The sequence below is a fragment of the Ambystoma mexicanum genome, chromosome 9 (genome assembly GCF_040938575.1).
Source record: "Ambystoma mexicanum isolate Mex_15411 chromosome 9, UKY_AmexF1_1, whole genome shotgun sequence".
NCBI classification, from domain to species: domain Eukaryota; kingdom Metazoa; phylum Chordata; class Amphibia; order Caudata; family Ambystomatidae; genus Ambystoma; species Ambystoma mexicanum.
The window spans coordinates 5,000,900-5,022,388 of NC_090931.1; the positions used below are offsets into that span (position 1 = coordinate 5,000,900).

Sequence of the window (21,489 nt, forward strand, 5' to 3'; positions counted from 1 at the left end):
TGAGCATACGATTTAGGAAAGGTGAATGACTGTTGGAATTTGGGGACGCAGGTTCAACTCCCGCCTCTACAACTGGCACAAAATAATGGCATGGTTTTGGACAAATCCAGTCTCCCTGTGCTCTTATTGTAAATCTGAGTAGTTTAAAATAAGTGAAGATCAGTGGGACCATCTGTACGATCTCCTTTACGTGTCCTCATCTCCCACACCTGACGTTTCCGTAATCTGTTTCCTCTGGACCCCGCATGCATTATTGTTCTATTTTCAGTGTCTCAAGTTCAGAATGCAATTAATCATTTTTAAACCACTCTTCAAATGTTGATTTTGAATACATGTAACCTTGCAATATTGGTATTTACAAGCAGTGTCCGTGAACAATAATGCTATGACTCTTCTGTCCTATGTGACGAATACCAGGATGTCATCACTACTTCCGAAGGGGGAGCCCCTTTCCATGAGCCCAGGGTGGTGAGGCCTCTTCCCGAAAGTCCCCCTGGGGGTGGTACTTGGCATGTGGATCTCATGAGAGGGGAAACCCCCTTTGGAACCAGTGATGACCACATCTGGAGAACGTGCTATTTCGACCAAACACCTAGACCCCCTTCCCACAGTTAGCCCATCTTTCCTTCACCTCATTCTTCTTCAATCCTATCCTCATACTCTATGTACTTTTCTAAAGCAGTCCAAATGGAGAGTACTGAGATGAGAAAGAGTCTTAGTGAGTTTCCACATCAGCACTCACTTAGTACTGAGACAAGGAGCTGGTGTGGAGCAATACTGAATAACCATTGGAACCCCTTTCACCAGTCTAGTGGTTCGCAACGTTTGATTGGAAGAAACAAGATAAAAACCGAAGAAGGGCTTGACAGATAGTCAAGCCCTCCCTGGGGGAAGCGCGAGAGCCAGGGCAAGTCTGACGTGCAGGAGGGTGCTGACTGGGATGCTGAGAAAGGGGAGAGAGTCTAGTCCGGTCCAGGAAGTGTGGACCAAGACTCTGGGTGCCTCAAACCCAAGAAGCACAAGACCACACTGTCCAGGAAGGAAAGACTGCAGAGCCGCCGCAGAGCAAGGGAAGCTCCGGGAAGTTATTTGAGTCCCGCGAACGTGACAAGCTACCTCAGGGAGCTGCATCAGCCCAAAATGCAGATAAAAAATTGCTGAAAGCTTGTTTACTGCGCATTCGGCGTCAAAACAAATTCTAAATCCCGTTACACCGAAAAAGGGGAGCAGCGGTTGCGGAATTTTTCCCCTCTCCCCTTGTTCGGTGTAATGGGCTTGGGGGTTGCGGGTGTGTCCCCCCGCCCCACCGTGGGACCAAGTAAAAAACAAAAAAATGACCCTGCAGTGCCAATTCCGTTTCACTTCAAGGGAACTGATGCCACAGGGATAGAGGGGAGTCGCCGGCACACCCAGGTGTTCTGCCAAAAGGTAAGTAGGGAGGAAAAAGGGAAGTGGGCAAAAGTGATCTGTGATCCCTGCGCCTCGCTGTGTTTATAATCCGCATTTTTTGGGGCAGCATTTTTGGTGACGCAGTGATCACATAAATCTGTGGGCTACATTGACCCACTCAACAGAATTCTTCTCCAGAACCAAGCTGCGCTTTGGCAGTCAACAGCAAAATGGCTCTGTTGGCTCCTTGGGGCACCATGGCGTCAAAACTGTGCCTTGCCGCAACAAAAGGATGGCGGCACCATCTTGGAGCACAGAGAGAAAGGTGCCAGTGTGTTCTGGGGTGCACCCAAAACAAACAAATCAAAGCAGCGCTGCTCTGCTGCTTGCAAACCCACAGTTCCCAGTGAAAAAGGGAAATATTTTCATTATAAAGGATACCACTCTGATGCTTTTTCCTCTGATTCCTCATCACACTATTTTATTAAGGAGACTCTGCCATGCCCATTCACATTGTGCTCCAGCACACAAGAGCAGTATCTTTGAATGACAGGCTGTTGTTCCGTTCTGAAGGAATCAAAAGAATCTTTACTTCAGCTACACAGGAAACGCTTTACTTTTGGGATACAAAATATCAAAGATCAATGCATCGAAGGGGCCCTGGCTCTGGGCCCATGTCAATTTCAGTACATCTGTGTTTCAAACATATTAATGTGTACAAGAAGCTAACTATGGCTACAAAACAATGTGGAAGTGCAGATGGAAGAGACGAACCGAATTTGCAAGGAAAATGCCAGCTGGCTTTACACATGCCTAGCAATGTAAAGGGGTTTGTTGCTGGGAAACGTATAGGGGATGTTTTATTCAACAGGTTTGTTTTGATCCAGGACCAAATAAAATGAAAGGAATTAAACTGCGTTGGTTGAATTTTGCAACCTCCAGAACAGGTGTTTCCCTGCTGGCTAAGCTAAGGCTTCCACCCAAAAGGGACCACCATAAACTTCCAGGACACAAGTGATCATTGCTAGCTTGAAAAACTTTGAATGGACCAAGACAAAGAAAGTTCATACGACCGTCGGACATTAGTCTGCGCTCCAGGCTGGGAAAATGGAAATCTGGAACACTAACCTGTGAAGTGGAAGCAGCAATAAAACCTTCAATCAAACTGGGAAACCCCCATCTCCACACTGAGCTGAAGTGACAGTTGGTGGTAGCTGAAGGAAAGAAAATGGTCCAATGAAGGACAAAAGCCATCCCATTTGTTCAGAAGACTATTTCATTAAGAAACTTTGAAGACTGTTAATTCGGAAAAATGTAAAAAGTTAAGTTTTAATGTAATTTTGTGGGGTGTAATTTAAGATGTTGTAGCCTTCACTGCCACCTTGGGAACAGAAATGGCAGATAATTGGGTTTTCTAAGGAAAGTACACCTGATGCCACTGCAAATTCTTCATAACTCCTTGGGTACTGTGGGCCCTTGGGTACTACATACCTGGAGTTACTCTGTCACCCCTGGAGTGCTGATGCTGCTGTTTGAGTGTTCGCCCATACCGTTCGCCTAGGCCAAACGCTTGTGTGCCCATAGGGAGCCTTTCCCAAGGTCCCTGAAACCTTTTTGACCAACGAAAGTCCTTTGCTTGCTTGTCATTGAAGAATACTCTGGAACTTTGCCTTTTTTGCATTTGTACCTTAGCTCCTTTCCCTCCAGTCTGACTTTGAAGAACTCATACCTAGAAAGGGATGGCCTGCTAAAGCCTGAAGGACTCTGAAAAGTAATACAAGTCTCTTAAAGTACTGACCTGCTATTGGTGGTGGTGCTTAACCTTTTCATTCCTACAACAGAGCATTTTCTGAGTTGCTATAACCAGTGATTTTACTCGCCTCTGAACTATGTTCAATTACATGTATAATTCCTAATCTCACCTGAAGTATTGCTTTAATTTTATATTGTGCTGCTTAGTTTGAAAAACAACTTATTTACCTGAGATTGAACTTTAACGATGTGTATATAGAATAAATTACTATTTTACTGCAATTGGCTTATTTGATCTTTAACATGTCTGATTTGACCTTTGGAGCACACTACGCGCATACTTTGTCTCCCGCTCACCATGTTCGGTATTTTGGTTTTGGGCTGCGGCGGTGTCCCCCACTTCCTTAAAATTGAGGCGGGACAAAAAAAAGAAATTAGCGTTTTAAATGTGGGCCCGAGCAGATACATTGCTGTCAGTTTGCAGCAAACAAAAATAAAACGATTAAACAACTCCAAATCATTTTACTATAACTACAAGTGTGAGTTTCTTTGGGCCTGTGTATTTACTGAGTTCATTGTACTTACCTACATCTCACATCTCCCCAAGATGAGCCTAGAGATTCAGAAGGAAGAAGAGAGAAGAGGTTGAGCAGTAGGAGAGGAATGATAAAGGAATGGTAGGTGGTGGTAAAGAAACACCCCCCAAGCCCTGTGTGTCAGGAACTCTATGGTGGAGAGGGAGCAGAATTCCCTTTAGGAATAAGACTGTTGCAAATCATTGAGGGGGTGTAGCAGGATGGACCGTGGTGAACTAAACCATGAAGTGAAGGTCTCCCACGAACTGGAGAGGAGGGTGGACGCTCTCCACATTGGACCCAAGAAGCAAGTGTGGGCGGTGGAGAGCCAAACCATGAGTGGCAGTACATTTGTTAAGACCCTCATTAAAGCATATGAAACCCCAGAGACCTTGTTTGAACTTTGAACCTTGGTGCAAATCTATAACCTTGTTTGTTTGAACTTGGAAACCTGGTGTGAATCCAGAGACTTTTTGGACCCATAAGACTTCTGAATCAGTCCTGGGAGAAAGTATCAAACTTGCTTTGTACCCAGTTGAAGTGGAAGTAGGGCTCGATTGCTGGATCGTAGGCCCATCCTCTGGTGTTTCCAGTGGAAGAATGGCACTGGAAGTAGGGCTCCATTGCTGGATCGTAGGCCCATCCTCTGGTGTTTCCAGTGGAAGGATGTCACTGGAAGTAGGGCTCCGTTGCTAGTAGCGTATGAGTTTACTTGTGATGGATTCTGGGCCCCATCTGTGGAAGGCACAGTCGGCAATGGCAAGTTTAAAGTGACTTACGTTTGATTGGGAGCCAGTCGATTGTTCAGAGGACTGGAGTGATTTGTTTCTCTTAAGTCTCGGAAGAGTTCTGGCCGCCGCATGTTGGACTTTTAATGGCCAATGGAGAAGGTGATCCGTGAGCCCCAAGCAAAGGCTGCTAGCGTATTTAAGTTTTGCATACTAGTGCCATCGCTGCAGCAGTTGCATGCTTGATGCTCTGGTATGGCATGAATTCTGAGTTGAAAGAAACGCCTTACGATGGTTGGTTTGAGGTCGTTGACTGTTGCAGGCAATTGGGAGTTCCCACAGTTCAGTACATGGTCTTTACTTAGGGCTCGGCTGTGAGGAGCTGAAAAACATACGTTCTGTTTTGTTTGGGTTTTGTCTGGACTCCAGACGCACAATGCATGTCCTGAGATCTGGTCTTTAAACCAGGAGTCCAAACGCACGATGCATGTGTTGAGATCTGGTCAAGACCTCATCGTGCGTTTCGACTCCTGGATGAATGTCCTGAGATCTGGTCTGTCATCCAGGAGTCCAAACGCACAATCCTCACCTCATGGTACCGGCGCTCCAGCCCCCCTTCCCTAATGAGCCGGTACATCTAGCCACCGCTTTTAATCAGGTGATACATAACTCATGCAGTAGACACCATCGCTCCTCTCACCCTTAAAGACAAGAAAGCTAAGCACTCTAATGCCTGGTTCTCTCAAGAACGAATGGACCTTTGCTCCAAAAAGAGGGCATCGCTTGCCACCTGGAAAAGAAACCCCAATGAAGCCTCCAAAACCGCATTGAAGGCTATTTCCAGAGACTGCAAAGCAGCCATCACCCAAGCCAAAGCTGCATCCTTCAACACTAGGATTGACAACGCCAATTTCGGAACTAAGGACATCTTTGCAATCTTTTGAGAACTGGAGACTCCCTCACCCCCACCCTCCACCCTCATAAAGGACGTGACCTGATGCAACAAAATTCAAGCTGCCATGCTTGGCAAACTGGACTCCTTGCACACCAAAATGTTTGCTCACCAAAAGGCCCTATCCTCTCTACTGCACCACCCGCATTTACTGCTCCCAGGCAGGTGCTGATGTTTGAATTCTCGGACATGAGCGAACCTGAAGTCATCGCCCTCATCAAGTCCATCAAGCCATCAAATTGTAAAGGTGATACCTGCCTGGCCCACCTCATCAAGGATTGTGCCCCATTCCTCGCCCCATTCCTCACTGCCTTCATTAACCTTCCTTCCAGTCGGCCCATGTCCCGACTACACTCAAGGAGGCCTGGGTCCGACCGCTCCTGAAAAAACCTTCCCTTGCCCCACTGGTCCCAGGGAACAGGCCCATCACCACTGTCCCTTTTTTGCTAAAGATTTTAAACCAAGCAAGCTACCTGCAAGTCTAAAAATTCCTTGAAGACAATCACCTCCTTGGACTACGCCAGTCTGGTTTCCGGCCACGACATGGCACCGAAACGGCACTACTTGACCTAAAAAATCAAATGGATGACCTCGGAGACGCAGACAAACCTGCGCTCCTCCTGCTCCTAGACCTTTCAGCGGCCTTTGATCTGGTAGATCATAAACCCCATGCCATCATCTCTCCTTCACAGCCAACTTCTCTTCGAAAGCCTACGAGTAGATCACCTCTTTCCTAAAGGAAAGAGTGATGGTTTTCTCTCAATCCTCCTGTGCCAACCCCAGTCCTATCAAATGTGGGGTCCCACAGGGATCATGCATAGCTCCCACCCTCTATAACCTCTTCACGAGGCCCCTGTTCAGAGTCCTAGACACCCTGGGCATCTCATACTAACTATGCAGATGACACCCAGGTGCGCTCATCCCACTCTCGGGTAACTTGTTCAACTAACATGAACACCCTCAACTCCATCTACTCCACAATCCAATGCTGGATGGCAGATAACTGGTTGTGTCAACAGCGAGAAAACCAAACTTCTGCTAATTGGCTCCCCCTCAACCCTGGGTAAACTGGACAAGCAGTACTGTTCTTTCACCATTGACAACATTCCCATCACAGTGTCACAAGTCATCAAGACATTGGGGGTGTATCTCATAACTAGCCTTACCCTGGATAGGCAGGTCAATGCTATCGCATCCTCTGCAGCATATCATGCTAAACTGCTCAATGCAGTCAGGCCTTTCCTCTCCCAACAGAACTGCATCACCATTGCTAGGGCGATCATTGGTTCAAGGATGGACTATTGCAATGACCTCTTTGTCTGGACTTCCCAAAAGAATCTGGCTAAACTCCTACTAGCTCAGAACAATGTCTTAAGGGCCGCAGCAGGCATCTCATGGTGGGATTACATCTCTGGGGTCAGGAGGCAGGTTCACTGGCTACCCGTTAAGAAAAGGATTGTTTTCAAAACACTCACCCTGACACACACATGTCTTCACGGCCTGGCCCAACTGTACCTAACACAAAGGATCATTAAACAGACGCTAACTAGGCCTTCTAGAATTGCATATGCAAATCGTATCACTGTTCCTCCCACATGCATAGTGCGTGCAGGTGGCGCCAGATTCTCAACCATGGCCGCGACATTCTGGAATACCCTCCCAGCCCAGATCAGGATGATCGACTTGCATGCAGCTTTCCGGAAGGCCATCAAGACAAGGCTATTTTTCTGAACGGGCCTTGCCCCCTACTCTATGCTTTCATTTATCTGTATCCGGCCAACATCCATCGATTTGTATTATGTAATTGAACAATTTAGTATGTAACTAAGCAAATTGTATTAGGCATTTTTCTATTGGGCCGCACTCCTGCAACCCTCAAGCAAGCCCTCTTACATCTCCTTATAGCGCCTTGATGCCTGTGGGCTGTAGTGCGCTCTACAAGTACTAAATAATCAAAGAAATGTCCTGAGATCTGGTCTGTCATCCAGGAGTCCAAACGCACGATGCATGTCCCGAGATCTGGTCCGTCGTCCACGAGTCCAAATGCACGATGCATTTCCTGAGGTCTGGTCCGTCATCCATGTCCTAAGATCTGGTCTGTCATCCAGGAGTCCAAACGCACGATGAATGTCCTCAGATCTGGTCTGTTCAGTGAATAGGCATTTGTGAGACTACAGGTGGTTTGCTCATCTGTATAATCCAGCGCTCAAACTGTTGCACACACCACTGGCTATTGAGAAGACCCTTGGTGGTTAAGAAATGGTGTATCTATATATACTTTCTCGATTATGGTCGCAAAGATGTTGAAAATGAGAAGTGAAAGACTGGATCCTTGGGGTATTCTGCATGTAAGGTGTGTTTCAGTACTCTCAGCTGGAAATGAAGTGATCCAGTGAAGAGTGGCTCCTTTGTAATCTGATGTACATAATCTTTTTAATAGGAGGGTGGACTAGGTGTGTGTTCTAGGCTGTTCCATATCTAGCATTGGGTGATTCTGCTCCAGTAGTTTTTAACCCATGTTGTAACCCGGACAGGCGGCTGTTGCTTTCACTACATTCCACATAAACTTCACAAACATTTTATCAGTGAAGTGCTTTGGGAGATTTGTCTGTTCCTGGGATCGTTGGCATAAGCGGCGTGTTTTCTGGCGGGTGAGGGTGTAAGCAGTGGCTTGCAAGGAGGGACAGATGACCCATTGTTTTATGTAGGCGTTGAGTGCTAGAAAAGCAGCTGCTTGGTGTGGTTGCTTTTGTTTACTGTTTAGCAGACATTGCGAGGTGTGCAGTTTTTCGGGTAAACCTGATGGGTTACTAGTGTTGGCCCCAGCAAGGAAGTCCTGGGAAGAGCAGAGGCAACGCTTGCAGTGTTGGGATGTCATTCCTTTAGTCCTGTTCCCATTGAAGAGAATAGTGGACTTCGCTTTTTTCTGTCCAAATGGTCCTGGATTTGTTGAATGTTGTTGCTGAAGTGTCATAGGGTTCTTGAAGATGTTTGTGCTGTGAGGGTGCAGGATTTTTAAATGTATGGATCATTTTGAAGACTTCCATCTAGTAATGTTCTGCTCACTCTATTCATTGCGAGTAGTGGGCCTTTTTTGATTTGATTGTTTCGGCTCAGTAGTACCAGAGTTGTTGAACTCCCCTGGCCTCTTGGAAAGTAATGTCCTCTCCAGATTTCTTCTAACCTTAGGCTATGTGCTGTTGTCTAGGTTAAGTTTGGTATAGAAATTTGGTGATCTAAAGGTAATTTGTGTGTTTATCGATACTCTTCCTTCGTACTGCTTACCCACTATCCACTCTTCTTCATACCCGCCTGTTGAGAACTGGCGAGGAGGGGTGAGCAGGTTTTGTGGAGCTGTGCATCGTCCAGAGTAGGTTTACTAGGAGTGCAGCTTGTTCTCCTCCTTCACGTCATCGAGGGTTGGTGGAAGTAGGAGCGATCTCATCTTCCACTGAGCTGTTGGATACAGAAAAAACTGGGTCCAGAAACTCTGCAATCTTACCTCCCTGCAACAACGGTGTGACCTTCTCGCTGCCTGCGCTTTGTAACACCTTACCTGCCGCATCATTTGTTACCTGTTCTGTTGCTTTTTATCTGTGCTACAACTCTTGTAGTCCCCTGCACCTGTACTGATTGTACCATTGCTCGTCACTGGTGTATTCACCTACCTCCTTCTGCATCCCCTTAGTCCCCTTTTTTGACCATCTTGCATGCTCAGCACTGGCACATCCCAAATGCATTCATTACATGTCTGCCGCCTGATGTAGCCCTCCATCTTTTAGGTGAAGCTTTTCTAGGCTGCAACCACTCTTATCCGCCTTACTCAGTTGCATGTCTGTTTTTTTTCCTTCATTGCAGTTTACCTACTTGTTCATGCACTTTAATAGTTTTTGTATTGTACCTCCAACCCACCCCCTATTTTTGTCGAGCACTTGCACGTTCCAAAAGTCTGACCTAGTCGGAATGCTATTGTTTGTCTTCTTTCCGACCCCTCCCCGCACTCCCTCGCCCCCCATCTCATTCTGTAGCACTTGCAGGTTCCAAATGTTTCAAGAACCTTTAAGAACGTTTTTTGTTATTTTTTTCCCTATTTCTCCCACCCCTGTCTTGATGCTCCTTGAAACGCAATTCTAATGTATAGTGCTAATTACAAATGACCAATCTTCTCCATCCTGGCAAATTATGGATGGTGAGGGCTTGGATGTGGCAGCAATATTCCAGGCTTTCCATTTCACTTGCATGCACGCAAGCTACTAGCATGTCCTCCTCATGGGAAAAGCCCTGTTTTAACACTGTTATTGACTGCTAAAATGTTGCATACTCTGCCATTTGTGTTTGTATTATCGTTGGTAAAGAGAACAGACATATTGTGCCCTCATTTTTTCTAGAATTGCCGTGGGACCAACCCAATGAGTGCTGCCAAGAATACTGTGACTGGAAAGAGAAAAAACACTACCTCCCACCTTGGAAGAAGATCGACTCAGCAGCCTTGGGTATGTTTACAGAATATTTGTAGTTATTGGTTTGACAGACAGAGGCCACCAGAAACTAAGGGTGGGAGGAAGCGGTGGAGTGTCCCATCATGCTCTCTGTTAGTCAATCCGAGGTCTAACTTTGCAGAGTTGACGTGTTGCTAGCTCAAGCAATATTTGGGTTAACTCTTTCAGTGTGGGGGCGTTGTTTGCAGAATTTCACTGTGGCTGGATTGCTTTTGATGTACTGAGCTGTTAGGGAGATTTATCATTGTGCTTCATCCCCTCTCCTAGTGAGAACCCCCACGCTTTTTGCTGGGCTTCTTGACCTTTTTCTTTTAATCCTGAATGAGTAGAGCCTTTTTCCACTCATCCATTCTTGTGGGCTCGGTCTTTTGGAGCTCTATTCTTTGTAATCTACCTGTACTTTGGAGTCTGTCTGCTCCATAGCTCTTAAAAGCACCTGTAATTTACTACTGCAGTACACAGCTCCTTATGGGCAGTGTTGCTGGGGAACCTTGGCATCCTCCTTTAAGATCCCCCAAGTAACTACATTTCTTAAGGATAGATAGTATCTCTCCCAAAACACTATAACCTGAGAGAGTGACATACACCACCTTCAGTGGAGTGCCAAAGGGATACCTAGTATCTCCCTTCTCTCTACTCTGATGTTTTAGTCGCATACACAATCACCTAGTTATGGCTGGTAGCTGTGGACGTGTTCTACCGACTATTGTGTATTTTTTTATATCGCAGGCTATGTTCATAGCCCCGGTAGTGCACAATAGGGGCACCCAAGTACCAAGTTGGGGCCTCCCTTCTTTATTCACAATTACTAGCTTGGTTGTTCTTTGTTAGCCCTTCTTCTACAATTCTGAGAGGGGGAGGTCAGTGTGTGTGTGTTTTGCTTTTAGCGGTCAGCCAAACGCCCCTTTCTGTACAATGCTGAGAGATTGCAGAGGAGTGTGTGCCGGAACTGAATAAAAGGCGAGGCTTCTGGAGTGTAAAGCAAGTTGACCACAGGAAACAAAAGTAACTGGAGAAGACGACCAGAGACGCCTGCAGACCCTTTGCAACACTGAAGCGACCACTGCTGTTCTGACCCAATTTGCTATGTGACGGAGGAGCTCCGAAGAGGACTCCTTCCCTTTGGCTAGTGGGAACAACCAGTCCCAAGACCTACTTTTCCAGAGGTCCTAGGAGCTTCCAGAGCTGCGCAACCCCAATACCAGGAGACCTGCCCATTTCAAGTGGCTTGTCGAACGGCAAAATCTGTCCAAATCTGTGCTGATCCTGCAAGGACACTCCAGAGATCCGATCCAACTCGCCCAGACCTCCTCACCAGAGTGTGGGACTGCAGGAAGCCAAGAAGATTGACCGGATGATCCATGTCCTTTGTTGGTGCTGCCAAAAAGGCGCCAAAAACACAGAGTGAACCAAGAGGTTGCTGAAAGTCGTGCCACAGGTCCTCTCTCGAGACTACTGCTGGAAGAAACTGTCCATTGTCCTGCCTTGAGGCCGGGTCCAGAGCTGCCACATTGCAGAGGAGCCAACACAAACACTTTCTTCAATCTCAAGGTACTGTAGGGGAAAAAGTATTGGTTACCTAATTCCGAGAAGTCGCTCTAAAGCGTTGGAGTGCACATAGAGGTGCCCAAGGAAAACCCCTCTTACCTCTGACCTAAGCCACTGCTTGTGTTCCCTTTTCAAGCCTGTTTTTAGGTCTCCTTTGTTAGTTGCTAACTTGCTGTTTCGATAACTTTAGACACTGGAAGAAATCTGCAGGTTTGGCCGTTTGCCAAGACTTCAAGCCCTCTCCGAACTGCCTTTAGCTTGGGATGCGTTTTTGGACTTAAAAGACTTGCCAGGCGAAGAAACAGTCTCTAGAACCTTGAACTAAGCTCATGTTGCACCAGCCACTTATTTTCTTCCCTTTAAGTGACCTTTCTATATGTGTTTGCAGAATAAATGCATTACCGTATAACCTGTTGAAAACGGCATGAGTGCGCAATTACCGAAATTTGATAATCGTGTCTCTTCCCTTTCTAACTTGCTACAAATGTAACCGCGAACAAGCACAAAAGTGAAGTCCCCTCTGAAGTGTATTATCTAGTATTCCTTTGTGTTCTACCGTAAACGTCTGAAGAATTTAGTGATTCTGGTGTAAATTTAATAAATATATCTTTTAAATAACTATACGTGCAAGTGCTTTTTTTAACTGTGCCTGCCTAGCTAAGATTCAGAGTATTGATGTATATATGATTGTTTATTTATATAGCGCCTATACACAATGTGTTTCAAAGCGCTTCAAGGCAAGGGAGGGAACAAGGGAAAATACAACCACATTCTTACAGGCCATGAACAGTAAGGATGTGAAATTAACTATCGTACTCGGCCTGATGACATTTCAGATAGTGCAAGAGCTAAAACATAGATAAGGAAGGGAGGGGGAGAGTGGGAAGGAAATGGAAACAGACAGGCGACTACCGTAATAGGCCTGACCACATTTCTGGTAGAGCCGGAGAAAAACAAAAGGTGAGGGAGAGGGGTGCAGGAGGGGAGGAACTAAACAAGCGACTATCATACTAGGCCTGACGACATTTCAGATAGTGCTGGAGGGGTGGTGGGGAGGAAAAAAACAGTAATGGGAGGGTGGAGGAAACAGACGAGGTTGCTACATATTAGGTCCAGGGACAATTCTGATAGAGTAAGTGCATAGAAGAAAGTAAGGGGAGGAGATAGGAAAATGGAGAAGGGAAAGGAGGCGAGAAGAGAGTAAGCAGTCAAAAAGAGTGGAGAAGCAAGAGTGGAGAGCGAATACAATTGCTATGTATATCAGTGAAAAAACTTTGTTAAAAGATACGGTATGGTTCAAAGTAAAACCGAAAACCCCCTGAAATTCGACAGTTCTGGTAAGATAAGCAACCATAACTCGCACCACCGTGCACTGCTAACACTAACACCCAGGACATCAAAGATGACATCACAAATGTCATTGATGACATCACTGATGACATCACATGTGCATTTACTGTTCATGAAAACTCTGTAGGAGGGATTCTTATAATGTTGACCAAAAAGTGTGAAGGATCATTTGAATAAATATCATGAGCTAATTAGTGCATTAAGCAATGCATTGATATAAATAGCATTCTATTATGAAGTTCTACCAGTATACTAAGCAACTCATGCAGAAACTTAGGCAGTGTGTGCAGTATACATGATGAAGGTGCAATATTCATAATATAACGTAATAGGTAGCTAATAAACAATTACACTTAAAACAGACAAAACAGAGACAACAACACATACAAATATGCGTATATACAGGGACATAGAAGTAAGCAAAAAAGCAGAAGTAGTAGCAGAAAGAGTTCATAACCTAACTGATTGTCTCTATGCAGAGAAACTATTGCTCTGTTTCAAAGCTGCTACTTACCATATGTATGTGTATCACATGATGTGACTGCACCCAAAGGAAAGGAGAGTGAGTACAATGTATACAAATATGAGCATATACAGGGAAGGTAGAGTAATACAAATAAAACTATGAGAAAGTGCTGATAACTCTAATGATTATCTTCATGCACAGAAAGGATTGCTCTCTTTCAAGCCTGTGTCTTCCGCTATGTATATGTTTCATATGATATGACTTGACCCTAAGTCTACAAATATAGTACCTTTTCAATTTTTACTTCCTGACTGTTACTGAAGAAAACTATGTGGCTTAGAAATGTCAGTAAAGGAAAAAAAGGGAGAGCCAGCCATGTGATGTCATCAGTGACACTCAGAGCACAAACATAGCTCTGAGCACCAACACCCTGACTTTCTCCACTTCTGCCATCTTCACTAGTCTATTTGAACACAAGTCCACAACCTGAACATCTGATTGGCTGATCCCTACAGTCTTCTTTCCATGCTGGATTTGCTGGAAAACCCCGGATGTAGCGTGCCCTGTCCGCAGACCGCATAACTCTTAGACAGCCCTTCTACCATTTCCACTTCGTTCTCTGTGCCATTCCCTCATTGGATACAGCTAAGCAGGCACACAATACGGAGAACGTCCTCCGAACACCCCCATTTTGTTTATTTTCGAACATTTCAGGACACCGCGAGTGTTCTTAGAATACTTTCAGCTTGACAACGAACAATACAGACAACGTCTTCAGGACACCCCCTGCGAACACTCCAGGACCCCACGAGTCTACTTAGAACACTTTCAACTTGACACCGAATCCATTCTGCTTATTTACGAACATTTCAGAACAGCCGTGTTGTCCGCAGACAAATCGAACACAACAAAAGCGTCTAGCACATTACAAAATATACAACATTGCACCTATCTCATACTCCCCCCAACCTCCCAAACACTCTTACACACCAACACACTCCACTAAATATAATTTTTAATCCAAGTTTCACCACGCTGTCCGCGGTCGTCCGCGAATGCAAGATGGCGGGTGCCACAGAAAATCTGACGCGCTTCGCGCACCACGCCGTCCAATCAGCAAACACGTTGCATGTCCGCGGACATCACGCAAGCCGCTCGGCCAATCAGGGCACTGTCCGCGGAGCGAACCGGGAAGTCCGTCCGCGAAGCGAACGGAGATATCACTAATTTTTTTTGCCTTACATTTTGGTCATTTTAAAAAAAACTACTGGACGGATTTACACCAAATTTGCAAAAGCACGCTTTCGGGACCAAGCCCCCGCTTCTGCCGCAAATTAGGTGTAAATCCGTCCAGCGGTTTGGGATGTAGGCATGCGCAGAGTTTTTTCCCCATTAGGTCTATGGGAAAAAACAAACATTTTGGGACCCCCCTATAACTTTGCCCCCCCCTGGACCAGACCTCTCCAAACTTTGCAAAAAAATTCAGAGTGGGCCCTATACTTTTTTCTGCAAAGTTTGGTGAGGATTCGTCCAGAGGAAGCGAAGTTATAAGCCACCCAAAAAATGCTCTTCCTATGGAAACGCCAACTTAACCATAACTACATGGACGCTACCGCGTCCATGTAAAATATATATTTTATTTCTATCGCGCTCATACACAAGTGTTTCATAGCGTGGCAAGGGGAACAGGGGAGAAACAAAAACAACAATCTTACTAAGCTCATTGGCATTGAGAACGCGCAAGTGCATAAATTACTTCCCTACAGCTCACATCTTCCTCTTAAGATCAGCCTGACTGCTCTGCCACTCTAACAAGGTCCTGAGCTAGTACAGACAGATACTAAGAGTTGGGGATCTACAAACCACTGGGATAGCTTACTAAAGTCTTTCTGTCAGTAAGACTTTAGGAAAACTCCCCTAACAGCCCTCTTCCAAATTGTGTGCTTTCTAGGCTAACTGCTCAGGTGACGAAGAGACGATTGTTGCATTCGTTAGGGCTCACTGGAAAATGTGTAGTTGGAATTAATTTTTTTATAATACCTCCTTACTGTTGTCCTCCCGCATCGAAGCACCTTGTTGGGGTGATATCCTGGAACAGTTTTTAACTTTGTTTTCTTGATGTCATTAATTGTCAGAATTCATGAGAATGACTTTGGCATCAACACTTTAAGCCTTCTAGACCTGTTTTTAACTTCTCAACTGGCTTATTTGTTTTCTTAATTCCAAGAGCTCCTTCTCCTCTTCTTTGCCTTCTTAACCCTCTGGGCTATTTGACATTATTACACCATCTGCCTTATGTTATCCATAATGCACACCTGATGGCAGAGAGGCTTGGGGTTTTCTTCACACTTGTCTTGCAGAATAGTTTCTAACTTGGGAGCCTCTTTGGTGGAGTGCAAGGTGTGGATTCCTCCAGTTTTAGCAGACATAGCCGCTCTCTTAGATTTTAGTTGGTTGCGGTAAGCCCTAACAAGTATTCTGGCTTTTCTCATCTGTCATGTACTTTTTTCTTTTTTCAACTTTTTCTTTTTCAAATTGTTTTTATTAGTAAATCGGCATTTTTAACATGCATCCAGTTACGTTTTTAATTTATTATGCAAATCGTAATCATCCCCAACACCCCCCCCTGATTTCAAACTCCCCTACACCGCCCCCCACCCCCTGCGTGAAGAAATTGGCTCTTCGGATGAGATTAGCATATAGTCCTCTGGGACCCACCTCCATGGGGTCCCCACGTCACATCCTCCCATTCCTTTATTTCTGAGTTAACTTGCAGCATTCTCTGGCTGCTCCTGCCCACTTTGAGATCCGTGGCTGGGCCAACCATAGTCCCTTATGTGCCTCCCTCTCCGAAATTATACCTCCCTCCTATCTTCTCCACCTTCCTAGTCCCTTCGTTCTTTATTCTCCCTGGGTCTGCTGGGGCTATTCCTGGTCTCCTGATTGAGGCCTCTCTGGGTCGTATTTTCCCAGGAAGTGGACCCATTCCATTTCCCTTGAGGGTGCTTGACCGTGTATTTGATAAGTAAGTTGTTCCATTCTGTATATGTCCAATGCTTTGGCAGCTTATTTCCTTTCGCTGGGGAGCGTCACTCCTTTCCAACCTCCCGCTATGCCTGCCCTGGCCGCCAGTAGCAAAAAGTGGGGCATATGTGGGAGCTTTACCCAGTCCCCGTCAGTTACCTCTATCCCAAACACCAGCCGAGGGTCCAATCGTCTTTCCACCCTGTCTAATTCCTTTATCCAGGCCAGGATTTCCTTCCAATATTTTTGCTCCCTGTTGCAAGCCCACCACATGTGCCAGTAGTCTGCACTCTGTCCAGCCCCCTCCAGCACTGAGGATCAACCCCCGGGAACATCTGTGACAATCTCGCTGGCTCCCATTGCCATCTATACAAAAGTTTCAACCCATGGAGTTTATATTGGCAGGCTATTGAGGTGCGGTGGGCGTTCTCACACAGTCTTCGCCATTGTTTCTATTTCCATGTCTCTCTCCCACTTCCTCTTCCACACCTCTGTCTCCTCCCCGTTCTTCCAGTAGGGTCTGGTAGAATGCAGAAATGAGCCCTCTTGTCCCTTTCCCTGTGTCCAACTCTCTCTCTCTGTGCGTGTTAATTCCCTTTGTAGGCTCTCTTTCCAATCTTCGGACATTATTACCCCTTTGAGTTGTAAATATTTAAAAGCTGATACCTTCTCCCCGGTTACCAGACAAATGGTCGAACCAATTTGGTCGAAAACCAAATGGTCGAATTTTTTTTTATTTTCACCTTTTTTTTGGGGGGGGGGGGGGGGGGGTCCCCCCAACCCCTTTTTTTTTTTTCCTAAAAACCCATTTTTGTAAAAAACGAAAACCCGAACAATAAATATATAATTTAAAAAAAAAATTCGACCATTTGGTTTTCGACCAAATTGCGTCGACCAAATGTCTGGACACCCTTCTCCCCTCCTAGCCTGTCTTCCAGCTCACTTAGCTCTACAAACCCATCTTTTTTCAGGACTTGTCCTACCCTTTCCACCCCTTTCTCGAACCAGTCCTGGAATCTCTCGTGACCGGGGGAATCTGATCTCTTATGGGGGTCCCCAAATATAGTTACCTCCCCCCCGCCCCATTTCCCTTTTTAACTCTCCAAAGGGACCAGAGCGGGCCCAGGATCCTTTGCCTCTGTACCTTGGCTGGGCGGCTTCACGTGGAGCCCACTACCATTTTCCAAGTGTCACTGGTCGTAACAGATAGTTCTCCATGTCCACCCACTGTTTGTGCATCTCCCCTCAGGTGGGAAATCGGAGCTCTAAATTTGGGCTGCTCTGTAGTATGTACGCATTTCTGGGAATCCCACCCCACCTTTTGCTTGGGTTGCACCAACAGTCTATAGGCCACCTTGTGTTTTTCCTCTTCCCAAAGTGTTTCTGGCAGATCTATAGGGAGTGCCTGATATAGGTATAGTAACGTAGGGAGGAGGACCATTTTGAGTGCATGTAGGAGGATGGATTTCAGAAAGTTTATTTTGAAACCAGGCAATCTTGCATATTCTTCCACGACCCGAAGGACCTTCGGCACTGCCTCTTCTGAGAGATTCATAATATCGTCCGCATACATGCTTAGTTTGTGGGGAAACATCTCCCACCCTTATCCCCCTCAACTGCACGTCATTCCGGATCTCCTCTCCCAGGGGCTCATCACAAGCGCGAAGAGGAACAGGGAGTGGTGCAGCCCTGCCTAGTGCCCCTCCTAACCCGAATTCCCTGGATCTCGCCCCGTTTACCACGACTCTTGCTTTGGGACCAGTATAAATGGCTTGTATCGCTCTACGCTTTTTCTCTCCCACCCCTACTTTCTTCAGCACTGCGAACAGAAATCCCCACCCTACCTGGTCGAATGCTTTTTCTGCATCTAAGCCTAGGAGTGCATGGTCTCCCTGACTACCCTCCATGTGCTCCATTAGATCTAGGGTCTTTCTATCCACATCTGGGCCCTGCCTGCCCGCTATGAACCACATCTGATCTGGGTGTATAGTACGCAGCATTTTTTCCTCAGTTTGTTGCTTGTATACGTGTGAAGATCTTCTCATCAACATTCAGTAATGAGATGGGACCGTATGACGTGCATTGGGTGGGGGGGATTACCGATATCGGGGCATTAATGAAGGTGTCCGGGGCCTTTCCTGTTTCCTGAATGTGGTTTATACAGTCGGACCATGTGCGGCGACAGGGTCCCTGCAAATTTTTTGTAAAAAGCCTATCGTGTATCCATCTTCCCCCGGGCCATTTCCTTTGGGGAGACTGGCTATTGCTTCTGGCACCTTCTATTGTTATGGAGCTTTTTTTCAAGGTTAGTGAGACTTTTAATTTCTATCCTATAACGGTATTCCCTCACTGCATTTCCCCGCCGCTGTTGCTATATCTACATGGGTGTGTCCTTTGTGACGCCCAGGGGGGACGTGAGGGATGGTACCCACCTTTCTGCCCTCTGTGCCCTAAGCCTCGCTGCCAGCAGCGCCTCTGCCTTGTCCACCTTACCGTAATATTTCTGCTCGAGATATCTGTTTCCACACGGTTTCTCCCAATCCTAGCACTTTCAACTCCACTCTTTTGGAGTGTATCTGTTCCCTGATTGCCTCTACACCCCCTTCTATTGCATGCATCCTCTCCTCCCCTTCCACTATTTCTCTTCTCAATTTCTCTTCTGAGGTTCAGCTCCCTTCTACGTCTCGCCCCTTCTCTGATGAGCAATCCCCGCCATGTTGCCTTCCCCGCATCCCAGAGCACCCCTCTGTTCACTTCCCCATTGTCATTTAGCTCAAAATATTCAATGATCGCCTCCGCCAGTTGTTTGGCAAAGAGGGGGGGTCTTTCCAAAGGGTCTCATTGCAACGCCAGCCACTATCTGGCCTACAACGCCCTGTGACATCGAGGGACATGAGTACCATGTCGTGGTCGGTCCAGCCCACCAGCCTAATTTCACTGTGGTTCATTCTCGTCCCTTGGTCCTTGTTAATGAGAAAGTAGCCTAGTGTATGTATGGTGCAGGGCAGACTAAAAGGTGTACCCCTCTTCACTTGGATGCTGCTCCCTCCAAACATCAATCAGGCCACGGGCCGCCAGTGTGCATCCCAGGTGTCCGGGCATGGTTTCTATTTCCCCTCGGGTTGTGGCCCCCCATGGTCTTCCTATCCCTAGCTTCATCCGCCCATGAATTAAAGTCCCCCCCCCTATTATGTAGATATCTGCCTCCTGTTCTTGTACCACATTAAGTGCACTTGATATGAACTGTTCCTGCCCTTGGTTGCTGGCGTATAGCGCCACCAGGAGTACCCTTGCCCCATGCAGAGTCCCCTTGAGTATCAATAATATTCCCTCCAGTAGGCGAGTGGCCACACAATCCCTCAGTCTACATTGTTTTTTTTTTTAATCAAACAATTTTTATTGGTTTTATATACATGCATAAACATTACTAATGATACTTATCTTTAGGGAAGGGAAAGAAGAAAACAAACAAAAAGGGGGGACATAGCCCCCAGCATCGTCAAGCACTAAGTAAAAGTTCTGCACTTGTAGATACCCCTGAGTGGGTTTGCACGGTCTACTGCAGGATTAGAGTCTCAATTGTTCCTTGGGTGACTCACTGGGCATCCTCCCATCGTTGCCATATTTTGTGCCTTCTGAGGGCACCCACTTGCTGCGTATGCTCTGCGTTCCATTACTGCGCACATATCTACGTCTGCAGCCATTGTTCGTAGTTTGTTGTCAGCTCTGATCCCCACATTTGTGCAATGTTCCTTCTAAGCACTGCCATGGTGGTCGACCAGTGCAGCTTCTCGTAGTCGCTTTCGTCGGATACGCCTAGTAGCAGATGTTTTGGGTCCCTCGGTACTGCCTTGCCCATGACTCTTGACATTTTGTCGGAACATTTTCGCCAGAGTTGTTGTATGTTGTCACATTCCCATAATATATATGAAAGAAGGTCCCCTCTTCCCTCTTGCAACGCAGGCACCGTGGGTCTGCGGCTCTGCCCCACTGAAAAAATTCTATTCTGGGATAGTAATTGGGATGTAGGATTTTCAATTGGACCAGTCGGAGCCTAGACGATATGGTTACTTCACTGGGATACATTGGCGCCTCTACCCAGTCCCCTGGCTGAAGTGTTCCCACATCCGCTCCCATTTGGCTTTGAGGCTGGTTAGTTCTGGTGTGGCAAAGGATGTAATCGCATTGTACATGGTTGAGGTGATTTTGTGCTTAATTTGTTCCTGGACTATGTTGCGTTCCATCGGGGTGTGTTCTGGCATGTCTCATGTTCTGTAGGTTGGGTTGGAGTGCATGTTTCATTTGGGTGTAATATATTTCTGTGTGTGGGAGGGAGAAGTTGTCTTGTAGTGTCTCAAACGGAACTATCTTGCTTTCCCGCACTATATCCCCGATCCTTGCTACACCTTGTTGTTTCCAGGCGTGCCATTTGGGTAGTTTAATTTCTGGGAGGAGTCTATTGTTCCATAGCGGTTGTATCGCTGTCAGTTTCGAGTCCCACCCCATGAACTGATGCTTTCTGCCCAGATTCTGGTGATTTGTGCCGACATCGAAGGGGATGCCGCGCCGCCTAGGCCGCGGTACAAGAGTTCCAGGGGGGATGTTGTGTTTTCGGCATTGATTCCTTTAATGTGTGGCAGGTTTGCGTCCCCATGAAGCATGTCGTTCACCACGGCCATCTGTCCTGCCCAGTAGTATGTCTGTAGTCTGGGCCGCCCAATGCCCCCCTCCCAGACGGACCTTTGAAGTGTGGGGAGAGTTATCTGTGGGTGACCCCCGCACCATAGTAGGTTCCAGAGGATACGATCAATTTTTAAAAATTCGAGCTTTGGGATGTGTAGTGGTGCGTTTTGCAAGATGTACAAAAACCTAGGGAGGGCAATCATTTTGAACAGGGCTGCTCTACCCAATAGTTTCAGTGGCAGAGAGTGGCGAGTGCCTCCCCAAAACTTGTTGTGATGGGATGTAGATTCCTAGGTATGTAGTCTGTAAGGCTTGTTGTAATTTGCACCCCGAGGTATTTAAATTGTTCTGAAGCAATGCGGAAGGGGGGCGTTTGTTGGTTTAGATGCAGTTGTGCACCTCACGGGAAATAGTGTTGATTTGGACCAGTAAGGCCTCGTATCTCTTTAGCATGTGTGAGACACTGTAGCAGGAATTATTTGGGTCTTTCAGATAGATTAGCAGGTCGTCTGCATAAAGTGAT

The 21,489-nt window shown here is 46.4% G+C and overlaps 1 protein-coding gene across 1 annotated transcript in view; it reads left to right on the plus strand.

Moving 5' to 3' along the window:
* Positions 1-21,489, plus strand: part of CHEK1 (checkpoint kinase 1) — a 256,498-nt gene that overhangs the window by 159,612 nt on the left and 75,397 nt on the right. The window contains exon 7 of the mRNA XM_069614070.1: positions 9,785-9,889. Within this exon, the coding sequence (XP_069470171.1) occupies positions 9,785-9,889 (105 nt within the window). The remainder of the gene's footprint in view (positions 1-9,784; positions 9,890-21,489) is intronic.